The sequence below is a fragment of the Acanthochromis polyacanthus genome, chromosome 20 (genome assembly GCF_021347895.1).
Source record: "Acanthochromis polyacanthus isolate Apoly-LR-REF ecotype Palm Island chromosome 20, KAUST_Apoly_ChrSc, whole genome shotgun sequence".
Classification (NCBI taxonomy): domain Eukaryota; kingdom Metazoa; phylum Chordata; class Actinopteri; family Pomacentridae; genus Acanthochromis; species Acanthochromis polyacanthus.
In genome coordinates this window covers 2,909,139-2,932,167 of record NC_067132.1, presented here as the reverse complement: position 1 = coordinate 2,932,167, position 23,029 = coordinate 2,909,139, and the positions used below count along the sequence as shown (strand labels likewise).

The following is a 23,029-nucleotide window of genomic DNA, read 5'->3' as shown; positions in this document are numbered from 1 at the left end:
GCGCACACATATTCACACACACACTCTCACAGCTTGTCACGTCAATTAATTAATCTAACTTACTTTCATTTTTTCAGAGCTCCAACAGATCTGCATGCAATAGAGGTTGTCATGGTGATTTGTCTGATCTGTGGTCTGCTCCTTTCAGCTGTTCTCCTAATACGTTTGGCGGTAGAAAAGTGTTTGTCAATCGATGATTTTCATTTGCACGGGTGCAAAACAGTTTATCTCCGCTTTGGTGAAGAACATCAGGGAATTAATTGTTTTTCACGGTCTTCAGCAGTAATTTTTGTTGGTAAATGAGAGACATTAGTATCGCACATCTGGATCTTCAAACCAAAAACAAGGAAGTGAATTTGGTAACGTACATGCATTACGTTTGCCCTGGGGACTGCTCTGATTGGTGGAACTCATGGGAGGCTGGCCAAAAAAGTTGTAGTGATTGGACAAAATTGCAAGGTTGCGCAGAATTCACAGAGATGCTTTGCGTTAAGTATTGCGATTGCAACATCGCGAATTCCTGGATGGACTGTTCATCGTTTCCCTACCCTGACTGTAGCTGTCAACCCCCAACCCACGGGTTCACAGATATATAGTCTCATCTTTAAAAGGGCTCAGTAATTTCCCAAAATAGCTAACCATTGTAGTTTTTTTTTAAATTTATCATTCACACAGGAAGAGATAGCATGTTTGGACAATGGAGCTTAGTAACCTAGAGGGCTCAGATCTACCTTACTGCAGGTTGCATTTGTAATTGACTCAGTTCTGCGCATAGGACTTGTCGAAAAATTTTGAATATTGACAACCTTACAAGCTTAAAACAGTGCAATTTCAGTGTCCAATGTCACTGAATACTTTTGCACTGAAACAGTCTGGAAACATGTTTTTTTCCAGGTTTGAATGAACCTAGCATGACAAAACAGTGTTCTTTCAGGTAATGTAACACACTCCAGGAGACCCTCTTACAGCCCCTCAGCTCTCAAATAACCACCGCTGAATGTATTTTGAACATACACTTTGGCAAGTTCAGCAGAACTAAAGAGACAGAGTTAACCCTTTGATGCACAGCATGGGTCAATGGAAAATGGGTGTCTCTTGACCCATGTTGTGCATCAAAGGGTTATTACATGTTCTGATCCAAGCAGCTTATTTTATCACTGATTAGACCTAACACAGCTATTTAATATGCTCGATATTATGAAAGTATGAAGTAGTAGCATGAAAACATTACCAAATCAAGTCACTATTTCTGTCTTTTTGTTCTTTATTATTTATTTATGAACCAGTTCCAACTGTTAAAGAAAGGCTTTCACCCTGTGTTTATATAGACTCTGTTACATAGTAAGCTGGCATGTTTTGTGAGATGCCCCTCATTTTTTACCTGCAGCACAACTGTCCATTTTTACATAAACTTTTGTGTTACAGTCACATGATATTCACCACTCTGCTGAGTTTGCCTTCCAGACAGAAATGCTGATTTCATCACTGCTAATTTCAAGCTACTTGTAGTTAGCATTTGGTTTTGATTGCTATAAAGCCACTGTACATGAGGCTTAATACTTCCTAAACAGATCTTTCAAATTAAAGCCATTTGATCAAAAGGTAAATCCATCCTTTTCTTTGGCGTTCAATATGAGTATTTACAGGAAGAGTGAAATTTCAGCGACAGTAAATTAGTGGTTTGTAGACAGTAAAGTGGAGTGAACTGAGAGTAATTAAGGAATGAACAAACTGCATTTTTGTTAGAAAAGAGAGTATCCCATGACATTATTGTTGAGCTGATGGAACTAATGCTGTGAATGTTATACTAAATTTTTCATGAAATCATGTCAGCTGGGGGAGAAGAGTAGGGGGAAGACATACAGCAAAGGGCCACGAGCAGGAATCAAACCCGGGCCCCAATAGCAGTGGTTGTAGCGGCAGAGCTAATTAGTCTCAAGACAAAATTTCCAGGTTGTTAAATCATGAAGTATTTGTTTTCTGTAGCCTTGGTATGAAACAAATGCTGCAGAGACTTTTGTCTTCCTTTTCTGGCACCCAGAATGATTATATAAATGGTGTTAATGTGTTCCTAGAGCATTCTTTTTTGACCTGTACTCCTTGCTTTGGACTGAGTTGCCTTTTAATCTGGATTATCATAAAGTTTTTCTGCTGTACTCCTTGTTGCTGCTGTAGCTTACTCAATCTCTGTCTCCATCTTTCTGTTTCTCTGTTCAGGTCTTGCAAGCCAGTCATTGCTGGTTGATGTAAAATGGATCATTAGCAGTGCAACAGTCCCGACAGACAGCAGATAAACCTCTGGTATACTGTGAAGGGATTTACTTGGAGCTGATAGCATTGGTTGGGGAAGGGCTTGAATGTAAGGAATACTCATATATATGTAAAGGTTCATGCTAGCTTTAATGATTTTAGAATAAAGGACATATTAATATTTTGAAAAATTGTCCAAAAATAAAAATAATACATTTCAGACATGGGAATCCTTTCGCTACACCTCACACCAGCGCTGGTGGAGGTGAAGAAAAAGTGACTGTTGAACATAAATTCATTTGATGACTTGAAATACTAGATGTTACTTTATGCCTGGATTAAAAAAAAAACTGTTATGAAACTGCTTACTGCAGTTTTAAATGATTGAGAATGTACACCCTGTACTTTTTTCAAGTAAATGTCAGGAATAACAATACTGTGGCCTACTTTATATTGTTTTATTGTCCTCTCACTTATTTTAACATTAAGAGAATGTTTCAAGGATATCATAGATCAGCTGAATTTACGTGATGAAAGTCTGAAATATACCAGCTTCTGCCAAACTGGTGGTTTCAGAACACCTCAAAATAACCAAATATCCACTCAGGATCCTTCGTAGTTTGTAGAGCTCTACAACCAGAGTGATCATTCCTTCACAAATTGTCATTTCAGTACGACAATACCTGATGAGGTACAACAAATCAATGAATTGGCAAAAGCACAACGAATATTTTTTTGAATATTTAACTGGTGTGGCAAATTGTATATTGAGTATCATATCAAACTAATATTTTATATTAACAGTTATAATTGAGGTCCTTCTTGTGTGTTAAAAGCTCAAGTCTGGCGGACAAACCCCTTCATGTTGACACTTACAGTCGTGAACAAACGTTTGCGTATACTTGTAAAGACCATGTATATCATTGAAGTCTTGAGTTTCCAAGGAATTTGCTCTCCAATGATTCTGAATTCTCTCTGATGGAATCACTGCAACATGTATTTTTGTTACAAAAACAATCATGCATTTTGGTTCTTCCAGATATCTATTATAGCTCTTCTAGTATATGACAAAATCTGCTGAATCAAAAACGTACTGACAGAACCTTGCATTATTATCTTTGGTGATGTCGAAAGCTGTGTTATTCAAATTTTCTTAGTGGCGTGGCCTCTTAACTTCTCATAAGTAATTGACTACAGCTGCTGACTCCTCTAAGGTAATTCAAATAGTACCCATTTAATCCAGTCATTGAACTCAGTAGCAAACACAAAGTCTGAAGGACTTAGCAAAGATCTGATAAAGCAAATAATTACTCAAACCAGTCTGGAAAGTCATTTGGAACTATTTCAAAGCAGTTAAAGGTCGCAAAATCATGTGTGCAGACAAATGTTTGAAAGTAAAAAGTGAATGGTACAGTTGTGTCACTGCCACGATCAGGAAGAAAACACTATCACCTGCTGCTGGCAGGAAATTGGTCAGAATGGTCAAGAGTCAACCACGAATCACCGAACAGCAGGTCTGCAATGAACTAGAAGCTGCTGGAACACTGGTATCAGTGTCCACAGTCAAGTGTGTTGTACATCACCATGAGCTGAGAGGCTGCAATGAAAGAAGGAAGCCATTCATAGAAACAGCAATTTAAGGCTTGACTGAAGTTTGCTGTTGATCACCTGAACAACAAAAGGCCTTTTGGAGGGAAATTCTGTGTCAGTTGAAACAAAAATGAGCTATTTGACCACAATGACCAGAACTGAGTTTGGAGGAGAGAAGATGAGTTCCTTTAACCAAGAACATCCAATCTACCCTCATGCATGGTGGTGGTAGTATTATGCTCTGAGGCTATTTTGATGCCAATGGAACTGGTGTTTTATACCATGTATATTGAATATGAAGACGGGGGATTTACCAGAAGCTTATGGATGGCTACCAGACTGCCTATTTTTTGTGGAAATGGCTGATGGATGTTTCACCAAATATTAGCATTGCTGTATTTATATTTTTGACCAAGCTGCTTTCCTCGTATGTCCAGGAGACCTATAATAAACCTATGAAAGAACCAGTTTGCATGATTGTTTTTCTTTTGGAGCAAAGGTGCATTGGATTCAATGATTCCATCATAAATTTAGAGTTAAAGGAGTCTCTCAAGACTGCCATGAAATGCATGTTTTTTACAAGTGTATGTAAACTTTTGTTCAGTTTTGTTTACAACAAAATGCAAGTAGCTGTTTACTATCATAACCTTTAATAAAAGGATTGTGGTATCATGTTGTCAAAGAGGAATCTGAAGAGAAAGGCAGCGGAGAGGCAAGATGGTGTGGGTGTGTTGCTTAGCAACAACCACAATGTCTGTTTTCCTCATCGCCACAAAGGATCAGTGGAGCTGAGACCCAGATCACAGAGAGAAAATTAAAACCACGATGTCTTGAATTAAACTAGTGAGGTAGTGTGAAAGATATCCAGACTTTTCTTCTATCCCTGAAAGAGATGAGCCTGCAGAGAGGTGGGATGCTGGGCCATCCATTAGGATTTGTATTGTCTGCAGGAATGAGGAGCAAAGCAGCGTTATGGATGGCCGATGTGGAGCCTGGGGCCATGTTGACGCAGTGAAACTGGTGATGTGTACAAGGCAATGTGAAATATGACCACTGCAGTGTCTTCATCAGTAACACTGGTTCTATCCCCTTCTGCTCTCTCCCTGTTTCTGCCTCATCTTCCTTTTCTCTGACACTTCCTCTTCCTGCTAATGTATCTCCATCTTAGCTTCTCATTGATTTTTAAAAATTCTCCATGCAGACTTTAGCCACTGTCTTTGTCTGCTGGTCAGCCTCCCTGCTTGTTAGAGCGATGATACACACAGTATCAGGTTATGGACATGGTTATGGTGGAATTTTGTGGTAAACAATAAAGCGTCTGAAGTGAAACTACTTACTACAAAAGTGTTTTACATTTTCTGTTCTGATGTGCCCCGGCAGGATGTCGTAGTAGCCCAGCTAGTTTAGCCTAGCCGCGCTAGACCCAGCTCTGAAGACGCAAGGGTCTAGTTACCCTCGGTAAGCCTCGAGGCTGGATGCTCCAAAAACTGGCCGACGAATCACCATGAAGTGTAGAGTCAGAAGGCGGGCGTAACTAAGTGACGACAGAGGCGCGATGATTCTGACAGAAACAACTGGAAACAACTAGCCTAGCCGCGCTAGACAAACCACGGCAACGAATTTAATTCTCTGCCAGGGTCGACAACAAAAACGACAACAGTCATTGAGCTCCATTAGCACCGACTCTGAATAATGTTTCTGTTAACATGTCTGTAATATACTTGAGCTTCACCCATTGACTGTATAAAGAAGGCTTCACCGAACTACCGCATCCTCTGATTTCCGGTGCTCCAGGAACTACGTCAGTCTATTCGTTGCGCTGATTGGTTGTATACCTACCCAATTGCTGCAGAGTGATTTGAAAGAAAACCTTTTAGCCTGCCTCCCTCCCTGTCGAGAGTTCCTAGACCCTTGCGTCTTCAGAGCTGGGTCTAGCGCGGCTAGGCTACAGCTAGTTAGTTGTTGGCAAGAATTTTGAAAATGTGCATTGCCCTTTCCCACCATCATAGCTCCATCCATATGTCACAGTTGGAACCACACATGCAGAGACTAGCGATGTCCAAAGGTTGGCTTTGGAGTCGATCACAAGAACTTTTAGCTGATCAACCTCAGTATCCGTTATCACACAGACACGTGTAAGAAAATCACCAAAGTGACTGTGTCTATCAACACTAAAGGACACAAGCTGTAAAGTCCTCTTAATTAAATGTAAAAAATGAACATTGACTAAAACTAACTTCTTTTTTCATTTGGATTAATCTGTTAATTATTTTCTGGATTAATCGACTTGTTTGGTTTGTAAATCTTAAAACATAGGGAAAATGTTGATTAGTGTTTCCCAACTCATAAATATTGAGTTTGCTCTCATAGAGGAGGGAAGAAACTAAAACATACATTTAAAAAGCTGCAAAAATTTACAAAAATGACTCTACATTATTGATTAATGGCTTGTCAACAAAGTTGGCTATTAATGTAATAACTGACAGCTAACAGTTGCAGTTCTAAAATAAACAAGTTATTTCAGTAAAGATTTGTTGTTGGAGTTCGTGGATATTTTAAGTGTTGACATTTTGATTTAAATTTTTACTACAATGTATATCAGTGCCAAATATTGCTCGCTTGTCTCCTTAATTACTAATTCTAATATATTGATTACTATATCGACCTTGAATTTTTTATTTTATTTTTTACAAATATCTGCCAACCCCTAGCCTTCAGTATTATTCTGAATTCCAGAAAATGTTGAAGAATAAAGAAAAATGCTTAATTTAAATTGATGTTTCCAAGCTAATAACTTAGTGCCTAAGTTCAAGCTCCAAAAACTCTGGATCTTACATTGTTCCATTGTGCATCTCTACTATCATCCTTATTAAACACCAGTCTCTTTAAAACTCTACAACTTCCCTTTCTGACGAGACTTTTTTGTGAAGACACTTGTAGTCTGTAAGCCCAAGTTTAGATAACCCCTAGCGAGGTAATTAGTAATTGGTGGAGTGTTTATTTAAGTGTGTGTGAAGATAGGAAGATAGCTGCCCGGACCTTGAAGATCTGAAAGATACAGGGGGTCCTCAACTTACGCCGGAGTTCCGTTTGTACGGTGTGACGTAAATCGATTTTCGCTCTAAGTCGGAACTCCAGTGAAAATGTGAACAATGCTGTTACGTGCCCCACGATATTGACCAGTTTGCATATTTGTACAACTACAGTACTGAAAACAGTCATTAGCTCTCACTGAAACACAACTCGGTAGGAAAATACTGATGAATATGTAAACTGTAAGTCTGACTTACACTTGGGAGCCATAATGACGTTAGCAAATGCAGTACAATCCAATGTGGCAGCAAATGTAAACAAAGCTGTCTTTTTTGCACCATGTGACTACTGTACATACAATATTCATCCACTCTGTATTCGTCTGCTCCACTCACCAACTAGTTCTACATAACCAGTTCTGACGTAACGACGACATACCGTACGTTAAACTGAGGGCCGGCATGTAATCCACTGTGACATAGCAGGAAATGACGTGAATCCAGGACAACGTACACCAAGGGCCCCCCCCCCCCCCCCCCCCCCCCCCGTATGTTGTATTGACAGTGTGTAATGCTATGATCCACATTCATTATCATGTTAGTGATGGATGATTGACACTTTATATCTATTTTATGGCTATCATTGTCCCTGTTGCAATCATGACGTCTTGTGGAAAGTCCTTGGGATAGTCCCATACCATGTGTCAAAACCAGAAATACAATTCACAAAATCCTGACCCATTTCTCTGCAGCTGATCAGTGATGGCAGTGTGGTGTATGCCGAGGCCCTCTGGGACCATGTCACCATGGACGACCAGGAGCTGGGCTTCAAGGCTGGTGATGTCATTGAAGTAGTGGATGCCACGAACAAGGAGTGGTGGTGGGGTCGCATCATGGACAGCGAGGGTTGGTTCCCTGCCAGCTTTGTACGGGTAAGAGAAACAGTCCAGGCTGCTAGAAAATAGAAATGATCAACTGTACAGCTTTTAACACACTGTTTGATTACTGGCCTCATCTGTTGTCACACTTGTAGTCTGTGTAACATACAGCCTCAAACTGTGAGCAATATTTCTGTTTTCTGCAAAGGGCTCTTTTTTGTGTGAATCCTGATTAACACATGGCACACAATAAGCATGCTATGTTTATGCAGAAAGGCCTAAAGATAATAACTTGACACATGCTATCAAAATGTTCATCAAAATGTGAATTTGTTCTAATTAAATCACTAATCAGGAGCCATTAAACTGCAGTTCACATTGATGGGATTTTCGGGAAGAGAAAATTTACAAATGAAAGAGTGTCATTTTGAGTGAAGAATTACAATTCTCCCTGAAGTTTTAACACTAATCTGTATTGTCTTCAGTTGCGTGTGAACCAGGATGAGCCCATTGACGAGTATCTGGCTCACCCGGAGGAGGCTCAGACAGGAGAGGAGGACCCGGCAAGTCTGGGTCTGTTGTTGGGACCTGGTTTACCCTGCAAAGAGCAGATGAGAACTAATGTCATCAATGAGATCATGAGCACAGAGAGAGACTACATCAAGCACCTGAAAGACATCTGCGAGGTCTGGATCAGGTCTTGTGAAAACATGCTGTCATTAATTGTTATGTTCATACTCTACCGTTCAAAGTTTGGGGTCACGTAGAAATGTTCTTATTTTTAATATGTGGTAAATGACTATTCTAGCTGGAAACGGTTGATTTTTAATGGAATATCTCCATAGGGGTACAGAGGAACATTTCCAGCAACCATCACTCCTGTGTTCTAATGCTACATTGTGTTAGCTAATGGTGTTGAAAGGCTCATTGATGATCAGAAAACCCTTGTACAGTTATGTTAGCACATGGATAAAAGTGGGAGTTTTCATGGAAAACATGGAATTGTCTGGATGACCCCAAACTTTTGAACTGTAGTGTACATTGTCATAGACCAGCTCCAATTCATTTAGCTGGCATGTCCAATTACTTCTCACCGGTAAATCTAATTTCAATCTAAGTTATTTTCATATTGTATAAATATATGATATGTTAATGACATATATCAAGAGGAAAATACACTCAGCACAGCTGCTCACAGCATCCTTTTCTTTGTATCATCAAAAATAAATCTTGCGCTTTGAGCACATTGCAGCTAACTGGATAAGGTCACCAATTCATTACAGTGCCAATACAGCAAAACAGACATCTGAGCAGAGCTGTGGCCAATTCAGAATCACCAATTAACCGACTATACATGTCAAAGTTGATGAGGAAACATGCGAACTCCATATAGAGAGGCCGCAGCTGACTGACAGGGTCAATGTATAATTGAAGGACTTTTGAATTCCTTGGGATATATCATTCATACATTTTTATTAAAAGTAAAAAAAAAAACTAATTTTTAATGTACATTGTGATCATGTCTTTACAAATTCCATAATTATTTATTACAGAAACAATCACTTATTAATTAAAAATGACTGGATATCACTAAAATGTCAACTAAATATCAGTCCGAATTTATTAGCAACCACCTTCTAATGAGCTAAACAATAATAAAATGAGCTGATTCAGAAATGGTTTTGATTGTGTTCTTTTTATTAAGTTGAGATAATCATGACAGATATTTGTTTTGTGGCAGTAGATCAAATTTTAAATGGAAAATAGCAAATTATATTTGTGTCCGAGAATTTACTGTCCACTCAGTTCCCCATTACAAAACCACCTCTGAAGGAAGTGTGTTAAATCCAGATCACATGACCTGCTCCACATGATGTCATTTCCTCCTGAAGAAAAGACTGGACAGACTCCAAGGCTTTCTGACTTATTTAATATAGTGGATATTTCACATGTTAACAGGTTTTCTACAATATCTTTATAAATATCTTTCAATTTCAGTTTTGCTCATTTGTACATATAATATTTTAGAAGAATCTTCAATATTACTCAGTTGTATTTATGATATTTAGAAGAATATTTCTCTAAAATACCATGTGGTTTTTGGTTATAGACGGCCAGGTTGATATTAGGCCTGAAAACAGCAAAAATGTCAACTATGATACAAAAAGTCCCACATATTGACCCAGCAGATTAAATTCCAGAAGCTTCTTCCTGACATGACAGTGCTAACCAGTGCTCCACTGTGCCACACTGTGGACAATATCTCTATATTCTTTCTGACAAATACATAAGTACAATTTCCATTCAAACAAATGTGTACTGAAAAGGAAACAAAAAACTGTTTGCTAAACGTACATCACTGGTATCATATTTTTTCCTCCAAATGCAGTTTACCCAGAATTGTAAAAACAGCAAAATAGATAAACAGGTATTCATTTATCCTGTAGCCTTTCAGCTTCCTCATCTTTTTACCTTTTAAATGTGTTTTGACATGACAGATCTGCTGGTTGGTCAGTAGCTGGGTCCAAAGCAGCATATTTCTCAATGTATTTGTTGGATCACCATAAAAATGTGTGACAGCATTCATGTTGCACTACGAGCTAGCAATATGCAAACATATGACAGTGGTTGATATCAGAGAGCGTACCTTAAACTTCAGCTGTTCAGTTGGGAAGACAAGGCCGGAGTTTTCATTGAGGTACCAAGGAGCTCTGAACAGTGGCTGCCCCTGACTGGACAGATACACAGATCACTTTTGCTACATATTTCACTGGTAGTCTGCAGAACTTACCATATGTGAGCAAAAAAACCCAAAATCAGACCTGAGATTTTAAAGCGGCAGATTCAAGCTGTTGTAGTTGTGACTTTTATTTGTGCTCGAAAAAAGTGTCCAAGAATTTAAATATTTCTTCTGGTGTGCAACTGCCAATGCATGAATGTGCAAATTTTCTTCTTGACTTTATATTTTTAATACAAATGTGTGCATTTGTTTTGCAGCGTATTCACTGCAGCACAAATGTGAATGTATGACTTTCTCAGCTTGTGATTCATAGAAGACGATTTGTCTACAGATGATGAAGAGTTTGAGGAGATGTAACTGTTGTGTTCATGGGACTTAAAAAAATAGACAAATTTGCAACTGCAAGACCTCAAATTTTCTGATACACATATCTTTTTTCTACAACTGCAGATTTCAGTCACAGGCACTCATTTGTTTTGCTCCAATAACGCCTTTGTAGTAGTAGTAAGGCTGCTCTGAGAACAGATGAAAGACACGCATTGGAGACTGGAATTTGATGAGAGACAGTTTCTGCTCCTGTGCAGGTTAATTTGGCATCCGGTCTTCCTTTGAAATTTACTGTTAGCTGAAGAGCTGATTATTTCAGACAAATATATTTCAGGGCAGTGAGAAAAAATAAAAAACATGTTAAACGGGATCAGACTGAGACGAGAGGAAGGCTACTTCTTTGGAGCTAAACTTAGTCTCATATTGATGTTAAATGGAGCTCAGTTATGTCCGGTGCACAAAGATATCTCACTTTGAATCTTGCTTTTCTCTGGGTGATGTTATGTAGTTTCCAATCACACCCTCTCTAGCAATCAGCATAAACAGAAAACATCTGAATCAGGCCTGTGGAATAATTCTTGTTGAGCCTATGTTGCATTCAGGTTTCAAACTAAAATCAAAACACTTTCACACTCTCATAAACACAGATTCTCTGAGATTTTGTAGACAGCCCCTGTGTTAAGTTGTTGTTCTTGCTTCAGAATGCAGAGTCAGTCTCTCAGATGATGCATTCTATGGCAATGTAAAAAGTAATGGACTTTCCAGATACTACGTTGTTTGGACATACCGTTGCACATATTCTCTTACATAGACATTTGAACCTGTGTAAAGTAATAGATAATGGAAGCTACAGACTAAAGTGTGAACGAGACTACCTGAAATGAGATGAGCTTTACCTCTTTATGCACTTCACATATAACGGATTACTGCAATAATTAAAATGTGTTTTTTTTCAGAAAAAAACCTGAGAATGTAAATCAACGCAAAACCTACATATTTCAGAACTAAAAAACAGGAAAAAAAATGTTCTGGATAACTGACTCAGAGTATTTGTACATACTTTCAGTGGGATAAACTAGTGATTACCTCTAATGACATTCTACTCATATGTTTAGTATAAATATGTAATCCCCATATGTATGTTATTGTATATACGTTGTGTGTGACATATTTGTTTATGTCTTGTCATGTCATGATCCCTCAGGGTTACATCAAACAATGCCGCAAAAGGACTGACATGTTCAACGAAGAGCAGCTTCGTACCATCTTTGGCAATATTGAAGATATCTACCGATTCCAGAGAAAGTTTCTGAAAGGCTTGGAGAAGAAGTTTAACAAGGAGCAGCCACACCTCAGCGAGATCGGCTGCTGTTTCCTTGAACATGTAAGCTGAGTCATAAAAGTCAATCAAAACAACTTGAATCCTGAGAAATTGCACGAAGCCTGTGATTTCCAGAGGTATTTAGACATTTTGGTATGGTTTTAACCAGGAGATTTTTAAGGAATGGCACCCACTAGTTGGTCAGCATCCCTTCTGCTTTAGAAATCATTTTTCTAAGTTTTTAAACTTCACACTGTCTCTTTAAGTCACCTTTTCATTTTTTTTTTAAATCCAGCTGGTTGTAAAGTCCATTTATGTAGATTGTGGAAAATGTACTTCAGTCCTGTGAGTCTTTTGTTTACCCTAGGTTAAATGATCTGCTCAAACTGTTCTCTTGTCTCTACCGCTTTCTGTTGTTTTTTAATGCACAGCAAACAGATTTCCAGATTTATTCAGAGTATTGCAACAACCACCCCAATGCCTGCGTCCAGCTCTCCAAGCTGATGAAGGTCAACAAGTACGTGTTCTTCTTTGAGGCCTGCCGACTGCTCCAGAAGATGATCGACATTTCTTTGGATGGCTTCCTGCTCACTCCGGTTCAGAAGATCTGCAAATACCCACTGCAGCTGGCTGAGCTGCTCAAATACACCAACCCACAGCACAGGTGAGTGCAAACTCTTTCTGCAGTCATACAGGGGAGACTTTTCAGGAGATCCTCTGGTGCATGGATGTTCTGGTGGCTTTTATGATTTCCTCAAGAGATAGGTTGGCTCTCATTCCACATAAACATATGCAATCAATATCCATGATTTCAAGTTAAGCAGTGTTTTTGTTGTTGCTGTTTTGTTAGTTTTTGTTACCATGAAGTGAGAAAAAGCACAAAGTTAATTGCGACAAAACATAAAAAAATTAATTTGTATATTTAAATCATTCTCATTCAAATTTTTCAAAAATGTGACCTTTTTACCTACACTACAGACCAAAAATTGGGAAGCGAGGTCAAATTTGTACAAAAAAAGATCAGTTTCATTGGCATACTTTGCAACAAAATATACATGATTATTACATAGAGTCACTCATCAGAATGCACTTTTACTTTCAAGCATAACATCATGACCTCCTACCTAATATTGTGTTGGTCCCCCTTTTGCTGCTAAAACAGCCCTGACCCGTTGAGGCTTGGACTCCACTAGACCCCTGGAGGTGTGCTGCGGTATCTGGCAGCAGGATGTTAGCAGCAGATCCTTTAGGAATCCTGAAAGTTGTGAGGTGGGGACCTCCATGGATAGGACTTGGAAGAATGCTTAGTGTCATTATCTTGCCGAAAAAGAAACTTTTTGACCTACAAGTCTTAGCCCAGATGGAGCTGCATGATGCTGGAGGATGGAGTGATACTGTTCCTTCTTCATGATACCCTTTACTTCAAACAAATCTCCTACTCTATCACCTGCAAAACATCCCCATGCCATCACCCTACCGCCTCCATGTTTTAATGTGGTTGTTACTCATGGTACTTTAAGACGTTCACCAGTTGTCCTGTGGATATAGACTCTGCATTTTGAAACAAATAGTTCTAACTTCCTTTTGTTGGTCCAGAGAACTTGCTTCCAGTCATCATAGGTCCAATTGTTGTGTGCATTTTCCCACTCATATCTCTTTTTCTCCTTCTTTGGACAAAGTATTGGGGTCTTTTTTTTGCAAATACACAACCCTTCAGACCAGCTTTTCTTAAATGTCTTTTCACAGTTGTCAGAGATTTTGTGTTTTGACCTTGTCATGTTGGGTTCCTTCCTTGTTTGTGGTGCTGCTTTCCACTGATCTCTCCTTCTGGTGACAATGATATGTTTATCCTCTGCTTTTGTAGTAAACCTCTTTTTCTATCATAACTTCCAGTTTCTTTTAGTCTCTTCAGGGCGTACTGAACTAATTTCTTGGACACCATTAGGTGTTTCCCCAATTTCTCCTTCAGTGTAACTTTCTTTCCTCAATGTACAAATCTGTACTCTTGTTTCTTTATTCTTCTGTTTCTGTGGTGTCAGAGACATGGACACAGTTGAGATTTATTGGGATTTTTGGGTGCAAACTCTCAAAGCCAAAGAGCTAAAGTGAATCATGCAAACTGTGATTTGTTTTTTACTTTTTTTACTGAAGCTGGAACTCTTGAAAATCTTCTCAGCCTTAAAACTAAGCCCATCTTTTCTTTTGTGAAGATTTATTCAGCAATTGTCTGGTAACTTTAGTGTATACCTCAAGGTAAATTGAGGACACAGTCTGATCATGCAGTAAATACATCCCACAATCCACAGAGCTCCTACTGCTGTTACAGCCCCCATACTGACAAGAAAGCACACGGCTCAATAGGGGTAGGAGACTGGAACATATGAAGGACGCCACACAGAAATATTGCAATTAAAACCCACAAGCTTTATTTGCTTAACCCAAGGTGATCACAGAAACACAGAACAAAAGGAAACAAAAGAGGGCTGGAGACCCCGGCCGAAAAGAACAAAATGGGAAGACGCTGGGCCAACCACGCAGTGGGCCGTCGCTCCCAGCGTCTTCCCCTAAACTACCTAAAAATAGAAACTAAACCTGAAATAAACAAAAAACGAATAACAGAACTACCAGTAATGTCCAGCCCAAACTAACAACAAAAACCAGCACCTAAACACACATGGGATAAAAACCTGCTTGGGGAAACAAAGAAAAGTCAAGGAGGAAGGAAAACTTCGTCCTACCTGACCAGGTGTCTGTGCCGTGCCGCCCCGTCTCTCCACTCCCTGTTCCTCTTATCCCCTCCTCCTCTCCCTACCTGAGTGTCAACTACATTCAGGTGTGCACAGAGAGAGAGAGAGAGAGAGAGAGAGAGAGAGAGAGAGAGATGCTGCACGTAGCACTCGCTTTGAAGAAAGGCATTGTGAACAGAAACCTAAAGGTGCTTCCAGATGTTTTGTCCTGTAGTGTACATTTAAAATCTGAAATATTGTTTATTTCAATTTATTTTATTAGTATACCTAAAAATACAAGGCACATACTTTATTAATAGAATATTGTAGTTACTGCAGTTTTTTAAACACTTCATTTCAACTCTTTGCTGTGTTTAATTATCATTTATTTCCAACTACAACTAATGTGCTTCAGGAATGAAGTGTTTTAGTTCATATTTGTGTTGGTTCAGATTCTATTTTTATACGTCAACTGCCATTAAAATAGCAGTATGCGATATTTTGTTACTCTTTACATGAATTCCACATTTATAGATTTATTTATTTATTTGATAGGGACAGTGCACATTACTGAACATCTATTTAAACAACAATAGATGTAAATATGCCGGATTATGGCAACAATGATAATTTACATCCACACCTATGTACATCTTACCTTGGCAGGTAAAAAAAGAAAAAAACGTAACAGTGAAACATAAGACAATAGGTCACAATAAAAGCACATTACAAAAAGTACACAAAGAACACAAAACAGGGAAAACATGCAGTGAAACACAGGACAGTAAGGTCACAATGAAAGGAAGGTAGGTCACATGAATTTCATAAGATAACAAAAATCACAAATAGTCACAAATTTGCTCAATAGTTTACTAACCTGTCTGTATTACTCTTCATACTGAAGATAAGTAAGTTTTTATAGATGCCTCACAAATCTATTGTTTGATTATAGCTGAAACTGGAGGAAATGGTGCATTTGTTGGGGAGATGTTTTCACCCCAAGTACACCCCCTGTCAAAAGTTTTAGGACACTTTCTCATTCAAATAAAGGTAGAACCTGTCCTACAACTTTTGACAGGGGGTGTATTTCATCACATGGATGTGATCAGGGCAGGACTCTGATCATACATGTAAAGTTTCAGGCAGTTTGGAGCATGTTCAGGGCATTTACACAGCATTTGAAATTTCATGGCGAAGGATCAAAATTCCAGAGGCCGCCACGCACACGCCCTTTTGACTTTGGAAAAAGATTTTTTATTAACTTTGGCATCATAAGGCCTCCTGGTATGTACTGGGCCAATTTGAGGGTGAATTGGAGTTTCCCCCTAGGAGGAGTTTGCTCTAGGAAAAAAATGAAATAATGGGGCAAAATCTGACATTCAATGCAAAATAGCCTGCACTTCGCTGTTTGGAGTTTTGGAATGTGGCTGTCAGGCTGAACTTTTTTGTTCAGCTGATCGTGCCTGCATACTGTGTACCAAATTGGTAGATACACCTCCTTGTAAAGTTGTTAGGTCAGGTCGTACTTTATTTAAATGAGGAAATGTGTCCCTAAAACTTTTCGACAGGGGGTGTATATCAGGATCTGTTTCTGATGAGCCTTGTTAGATTTTATGAACTTCATTCTAAGATGCTTCTCTTGGTCTCTGGCTGATTTGTTAGTGTTTAGTCTGTAAAGAAGGCAACAGAAATGCCATGTACTTAATGACTGGATCAAGCAAAAGAAGGGAGGTCACGATCTCTATGACATCATCACAATTTGTACTTTACTGTCATGTCAGCCAATCAGGGATGTGTTTTTAAAGCTTTGGGTCAACAATGACATTCTGTAGCATAAAGGAATACAAGACATGAGGGTTTGATACTTTAATTATTTGCCAGCAGGATAGATTCAGTGTTGGTTTTGGACTTTTTTTTCTACAAAAATATCTATACACAAATGTCCTACGTTCATCTTTACATCTCACATGCATGTCACTCTCTGATTTTTAGAGATTACAAAGATGTGGAGGCAGCCTTAAATGCTATGAAGAATGTGGCGAGGCTGATCAATGAAAGGAAACGACGCCTCGAGAACATCGACAAGATTGCTCAATGGCAGAGCTCCATAGAGGACTGGGAGGTATGACATGAAGCATCTTCGTCTTGAAATCGTCTCTCACTTCATATTCCCTAATATAACAGTAGTAAGTCTCAGAAGCAAGTAACAACTCTGTGCGTGTTTGTGTGTGTTTTGATCCATGCAGGGTGAGGATATCCTCAGCAGAAGCTCTGACCTCATATTTTCGGGGGAGTTGACCAAACTGTCCCAGCCTCAGGCGAAGAGTCAACAGAGAATGTTCTTCCTGTTTGATCATCAGATGGTGTACTGCAAAAAGGTGCCTCGGCATTTTAAGCTATACGCTAAATTGATCAATACCAATAATAGCATGCAGGAACACTTTAAGTCAGCATGCGGCAATTGAGGAACTCCAGTGGACCGATCAAACCACCAACAAGGTCTGATTTCTAATCCAAGAGATGACATGATCCAGATAATAACAAAATAAATGAAGTGCTTGTACATAGATTAATAAAATTTACATTCATTTTCATGTCAATATTCCAGGCCAGAGTCCTGCACGGGTCCAATTTTCAAGATCCGCCCCGCCTCGACCCGGGGACGTACAAACCCGCAACCGAACCACAAACCCGCGCATCAGCCCGATTAGTACCGCGACCCGTTGAAACACGACCCGCAGCCCGACCCGTAACCCGTATTTAAAATAATCATTTTGGGTCATATTGTCTGAATACTGAACAGCATATCGCCACAGTTAAGGTGCCAGTGAGTAAACAACGCACCTGAATGAAGCAGCTCTTCCAATAAAAGCCTGACTTCAGTCATGAATCATCAACCCTGCGTGTTCTTCTCCCATACAACTGTAAAACCACTCGTTTGTTACGTTTAATGCTTTTAAACTTTTAATCTCTTAGAGGGAACTTTACGTGTGTAATAGGACTTACTTTCTGTCCAGACTTGAGCGGCGTTCAGCAGTTACGAGCCGTGACATGTTTTAGAATCCATCGAGGAGAAAAGTAATGCATCAGGGAAACACTGTGTAATGTTTGAACACTTCAGGAACATTACAAAGTGATAGTTGTACGTTTTATCCACTTATTTCTCAAATATCTAAATAGCTATTAACTGTTTTGGAAGTGGCGCTTGTTAGACGGTGGCAGACCGTTTGATGCTCTCGTCCAATCACAAATTGTGTTATTAGATGGTGAAACGCGTTTCAACAGCTGAGCCAATGACTGTCGCAAAATAGCGGAAGCATCCTCAGAGAGTAAATAATGACCAAGATAGTTTTCTGTAGTTTGCTCAACTAACTGAAAAGATTCGTTTTAGCTCAATTATAAAGCCATCTATTTAACAATCATATACAAAAACAAAAATTCATAACTGAATGAATGCATCACATCAATTTATTTAAGGCAGTATGGGCTACTGACAGAATACTGTTTTTTAACTGCCCTTATGGACAATAAAAGTCAAATTTTAAGTCCAGCTCAAAAATTAAAACAAAAGAGGTAAACAAAAAGCACGTCTCTGTGTCATTACAGCCAGGCTGGCTAATACAAAAATAAATCAGTGCAAGTAAACCAGTACAGTGACACAACACATAAAATACTGTACATAAACTGAGGTAGATCTGGTTCATGCCACAAAACTGTGACTAGTAGGCACCTGAAAAATATTCCACTTTGAGAATTTTCAGACCAGATATTCAATATTAAAACAAATTAACAGTCTTAACATTCTCAGTAACATCTCTGTAGCCACTGTTATACTGCAACATATTAGAACCTAAAGTGACTGGCCAATAGATTGCCTGAGAGCAAAATAGCATGGATTAATAAACAAATATAGACCCAAAGGTGAACATTCTGGCAGGAAAGTAACTAATCCACCACTGTAAACATCAAAACACATGTGCAAGAAAAAAGATAAACCAAATGTAAAAAATACTCTTTTTTTTTTTAGTGGCAACCATGGCATGAGTGAGAGTAGGATGCACTGCAGCCAACAAACTAATGCAGTGTTGCAGTCAACATCCTTGCCACTTTGAAGCAAACTTGCGACTCAGTGTCTCTTTAAATTGCTATGCAGAAAAAGAATGTCATCCACTGTCCCTGGTTTCAACTGGCTTCTGCGCTCTTGGATCACAAATCCAGCTGTGGAAAAGTCTCGCTCACTTGCTGCACTTGAAGCTGGAATTGACAAGATCGAAACGAGCAATGTGTGCCAAATCTTCGGGAAGACTGATGCATGCTCCTTCCACCAGTTGAGAAATGTCGAATAATCCGCCTTCTTTGTCTTGAAGTTGAATGTATTTGGTCACTTCATCCTGGGGTGCTGGAATCATCACTAGAAGTAGAATCTTCGACATCAGATAATGCCTCCATCCTTGCTCGGTGATTTCTTCTCACGGTGGTGGGACACAAGCAGTGACACAGTGTTCAGGCGATCCACGCTTGTCTTTTCAGTCTAAAGTGGCTGTAATAGAGGGAGCAATATTATGGCTATGCAAACTTTATAATACTAAGCACAAAACAAAGGCAAATGAAAAAAAACATGAAAATCCAAAGTGATACATACATAATATATACAAATTAGGCTACCAGTATACACACATAATACACTGTGAAAAATACATTAATTAATTTTCACCTTTAAGAAGACGTCGCACTTCGTGGTGCACTGTTGCCACTTCATGTTCATCTGCAAGAAGTTTAAGACTTTTCAGCTTTGGATGCAGAAACATGGCCAGCTTATGCAGGAGGTGGACCTCGTACTTGTCGAGCAGGATTTTGAGGCATTTTCCCTTCAGAGAGGAAAATGTTTGGTTATCAGTGGAGGATGGTTGCAGGTGGCGTTTCAGGCGGTCAACCACACAGCAGTGAGGTGAAGGGATGGAGTTTTGGATGCCTCCAGTGCCTTGGTAGCCTCCTTGAACTTCTCAAGAAACATCACCATTGCATGCAATGTTTCTTCAGGCAAGTCATTAAGACGACCCTCTTCCCCTCTTTCCAGCAGCAAGGAACGAACGTCCTCATACTGACAGCTGATTGACTCCAGCATAGTATGGACTGAATTCCAGCGCGTTTCCACTGATGCCTTCAGTGTTTTTTTCAGCTGCGTTCTGGAGACTTGTGTGCTTAAAGTAGGTCACCAGTGGACTCTGCTCCATTGATAAGTGGCAGAAACCTCCTCCCAAACACATCCCCTAATCTGGTTTCCCAATGGTAGTGTACAGTTACAGTGTTTAGCACATGTGCAGCACAGGCTTAGTCTTGTGACTGTTGCGAAGGGCTGCACTATGTTTTGAACCCCTGTCTGTAACGTACACAAGTTTGGAGAAGAACTCCTCAATGTTGTATCTTCCTCAGGGCTTGGATGACTGCTGGTTTGATGTTTTCAGCCGTTTTACGTAGCGTACTGTCCCACTCCGACGTAGAAAGCACTCGTTCCACCAGCTCGCAGTTGCTGTTGATATAGTGTAGTGTGTGACAGATGTAGCCTATTTTTCTATAGTCATCAGTCCACATGTCCAAAGTGACTGCTCCGTTAAACTCACTTAAACTGTTCTTTTCAGCTCAAGGAATGATGCTTTGGCGAATGTCTTCAGCACATTTACTCACTCTGCGAGATACAGTTGTTGGATCTTGGTAACAGCTGCGTTGCATCGACACGGCCAGCGCGCACACCAACGTCGATTAGTCCCCTGTGCTAATTCTGTGAAGCCGTCCCCACACACCGTTTCGGAAAGATCTGATGTCCCTGCACACAAACTTTACTGCTAGTTTTGTAACAGTCTCTTTATCTTGCTTTCTTGGTGCTTTAAGTTCACCTTTTTTTGTGAAGAAGTGATCGATTGGTTTTGCAGGCAGAGGCATTTCCAGAGCAGCTCGACTCCGAGTGTTTCTTCAATGATGAAGTTCCCACTTTGCGGCTATCGTAAGACAACACTTTACTGCACTTTTTACAGGCAGCAAACCCAGTGACTTGATTATTTTCTTCATCTATGACAACACCAAAATGCTCCCAAACTTTAGACTTAGCTCTCGAGGATGAATTTTCAGCTAATTTGTACTCTCCGCTCTGCAGCTTTACTCTCACGTCCTCCGCCATTTTTGATTTTTTGGTAACCCGGAAATGGATGCAGAAGAGACGCGGTGCCAGCTGCAGTCGCAGCAGATGGATCACGTCACAGCTTTACAAACAGCTTCCAATTTAAGTTTTTATTTTATTTTATTTATTATTATTGTACATTGATTCTCATGAGTCAATCTACAACCCGCGACCTGACCCGCAAGCTATTTTTCCCACCCAGATCCGAACCCGAGAAAAAAAAAGTTTTTAAAAACCACCCGCAAATCAGCTGTTTTTGCAGGTACCCGACCCAGTGCAGGACTCTGTTCCAGGCAACAAGAAAAGCCCAAAGTGGCGACCTAGCCTATTTCAGTTTGAGAATCACTCAAAAGGAATGTAGTACAAAACTTTTTATTTGACTTCCTCATTTGAGAACGTGAAGCATCGCTTCATAAATGCCTCTGATTGCATTTGAGTCTGAATAAAATCAAAGGCAGGAAGTGGAACCTCTGAATACAAAGAACACAATAATCAGCTGCTGAAAAAGTCGGTGTGGTCGTCCATGAGAGGGAATGGAACTGGACGTTGTTAACTGAGGCGGTTATCAATGCAGTCTCCTTCTCTACAAGGGAAAAGGAGCACGAATGGCCCTCATCTGCTTGCACCACGAGGTCTTCCTTTGTTGGCACTTCTCACTCATTTTCACAGTATGGATACTTGTTGAATTACAGTAAAAGACAAACATTTGGGTTAAGACACAGTGACAGCAGCCAATTTGAAGGTGGCCCCAATGAATTGGCTATTCCATTGAGTATATTAAGGAGCAGAACAAACAGTGAAACATGGTGGTGGTGGTGTGATGGTTTGGGGCTGCTTTGCTTCCACTGGACCTGGATGACTTGTCATATCTGATGGAGCCATGAATTCTGCTCTCTATCAGAAAATCCTCCTGGACAGTATATATAGCAGCTTGGTAGGTGCATGACTGCTCAGCTTGGTGTTCAGTCTTTTACATTGCAATGGAGAAATTTTGGGTCACTCTTCTCTGCAGAATAGTTTTAATTTGGTCAAATTAGATGATTTTCGGGCTGTTCAGCGGCGTAGTGGTTAGCACTTTTGCCTTGCAGCAAGAAGATCCCCAGTTCGAATACCGGGGTGGGCCTAGGATCTTTCTGCATGGAGTTTGCATGTTCTTCCTGAGCATGCGTGGGTTTTCTCTGGGCACTCTGGCTTCCTCCCACAGTCCAAAAACATGCTGACGTTAATTGACTACTCTAAATTGCAAGTAGGTGTGAATGCGAGTGTGATTGTTTGTCTGTGTATGTGGCCCAGCGGCAGGCTGGTGGCCTGTCCGGGGTGTCCCCTACCTTCGCCCGAGTCAGCTGGGATGGGCTCCGGCGCCCTCCGCGACCCTTGTGAGGATGGAGCGGTATATAGAGAATGGATGGATGGATAGATGGTTTTCAAGCATGAACTACCCTTTAAAGGTCTCGGCATGACATCTCAACTGGATTCAAGTCCAGACTTTGACTTGACCACTGCAAAACCTTCATTTTGTTCTTTTTGAGCCATTCAGAGGTGGACGTGTTTGTGTCCTTTGGGTCAATGTCATACAGTAGAATCCATTTGTGCTTGACCTTTAGTTCATAAACTGGAGGTGAATATTCTCCAGGAGGATTTTCTGATAGAGAGCAGAATTCATGGCTCCACCAGGTATGACAAGCCATCCAGGTCCCGTGGAAGTAAAGCAGCCACAAGCTGCTACTCCTACTACCCTACCAACACAACGTTTCACTGTTTGCTCTGCTCCTTAGTACACTCCACTGAATAGCCAGTACATTAGCACCACCTTCCTAATTGGCTGTTGGTACTTTGCATGCCACTAAGACATCTCTGACCCATGAGGCAAGACCTCTGAAAGTGATCTGTGGGGCCTGACACCAAGATATTAACAGCACATCTTTTCAGTCCTCTAAGTTGTAAATTGGATCAGACTTGGTCCAGCACATTCCCAGCCTGTGATTTATGA

The 23,029-nt window shown here is 40.0% G+C and overlaps 1 protein-coding gene across 6 annotated transcripts in view; it reads left to right on the top strand.

Moving 5' to 3' along the window:
* The window catches only part of arhgef4 (Rho guanine nucleotide exchange factor (GEF) 4), a 173,044-nt gene that overhangs the window by 143,929 nt on the left and 6,086 nt on the right, over positions 1 to 23,029 (top strand). For 4 of the 6 annotated variants that reach the window (XM_051940014.1, XM_051940017.1, XM_051940016.1 and 1 more), the window contains 6 exons: positions 7,625 to 7,804; positions 8,236 to 8,436; positions 12,022 to 12,201; positions 12,570 to 12,802; positions 16,857 to 16,986; positions 17,111 to 17,242. In XM_051940014.1, coding sequence (XP_051795974.1) covers positions 7,625 to 7,804; positions 8,236 to 8,436; positions 12,022 to 12,201; positions 12,570 to 12,802; positions 16,857 to 16,986; positions 17,111 to 17,242 — 1,056 coding nt within the window. Of the gene's footprint in view, positions 1 to 2,217; positions 2,360 to 7,624; positions 7,805 to 8,235; positions 8,437 to 12,021; positions 12,202 to 12,569; positions 12,803 to 16,856; positions 16,987 to 17,110; positions 17,243 to 23,029 lie in introns of those variants that run through there. The other 2 variants (XM_022198504.2, XM_051940015.1) reach the window with 2 other exon arrangements.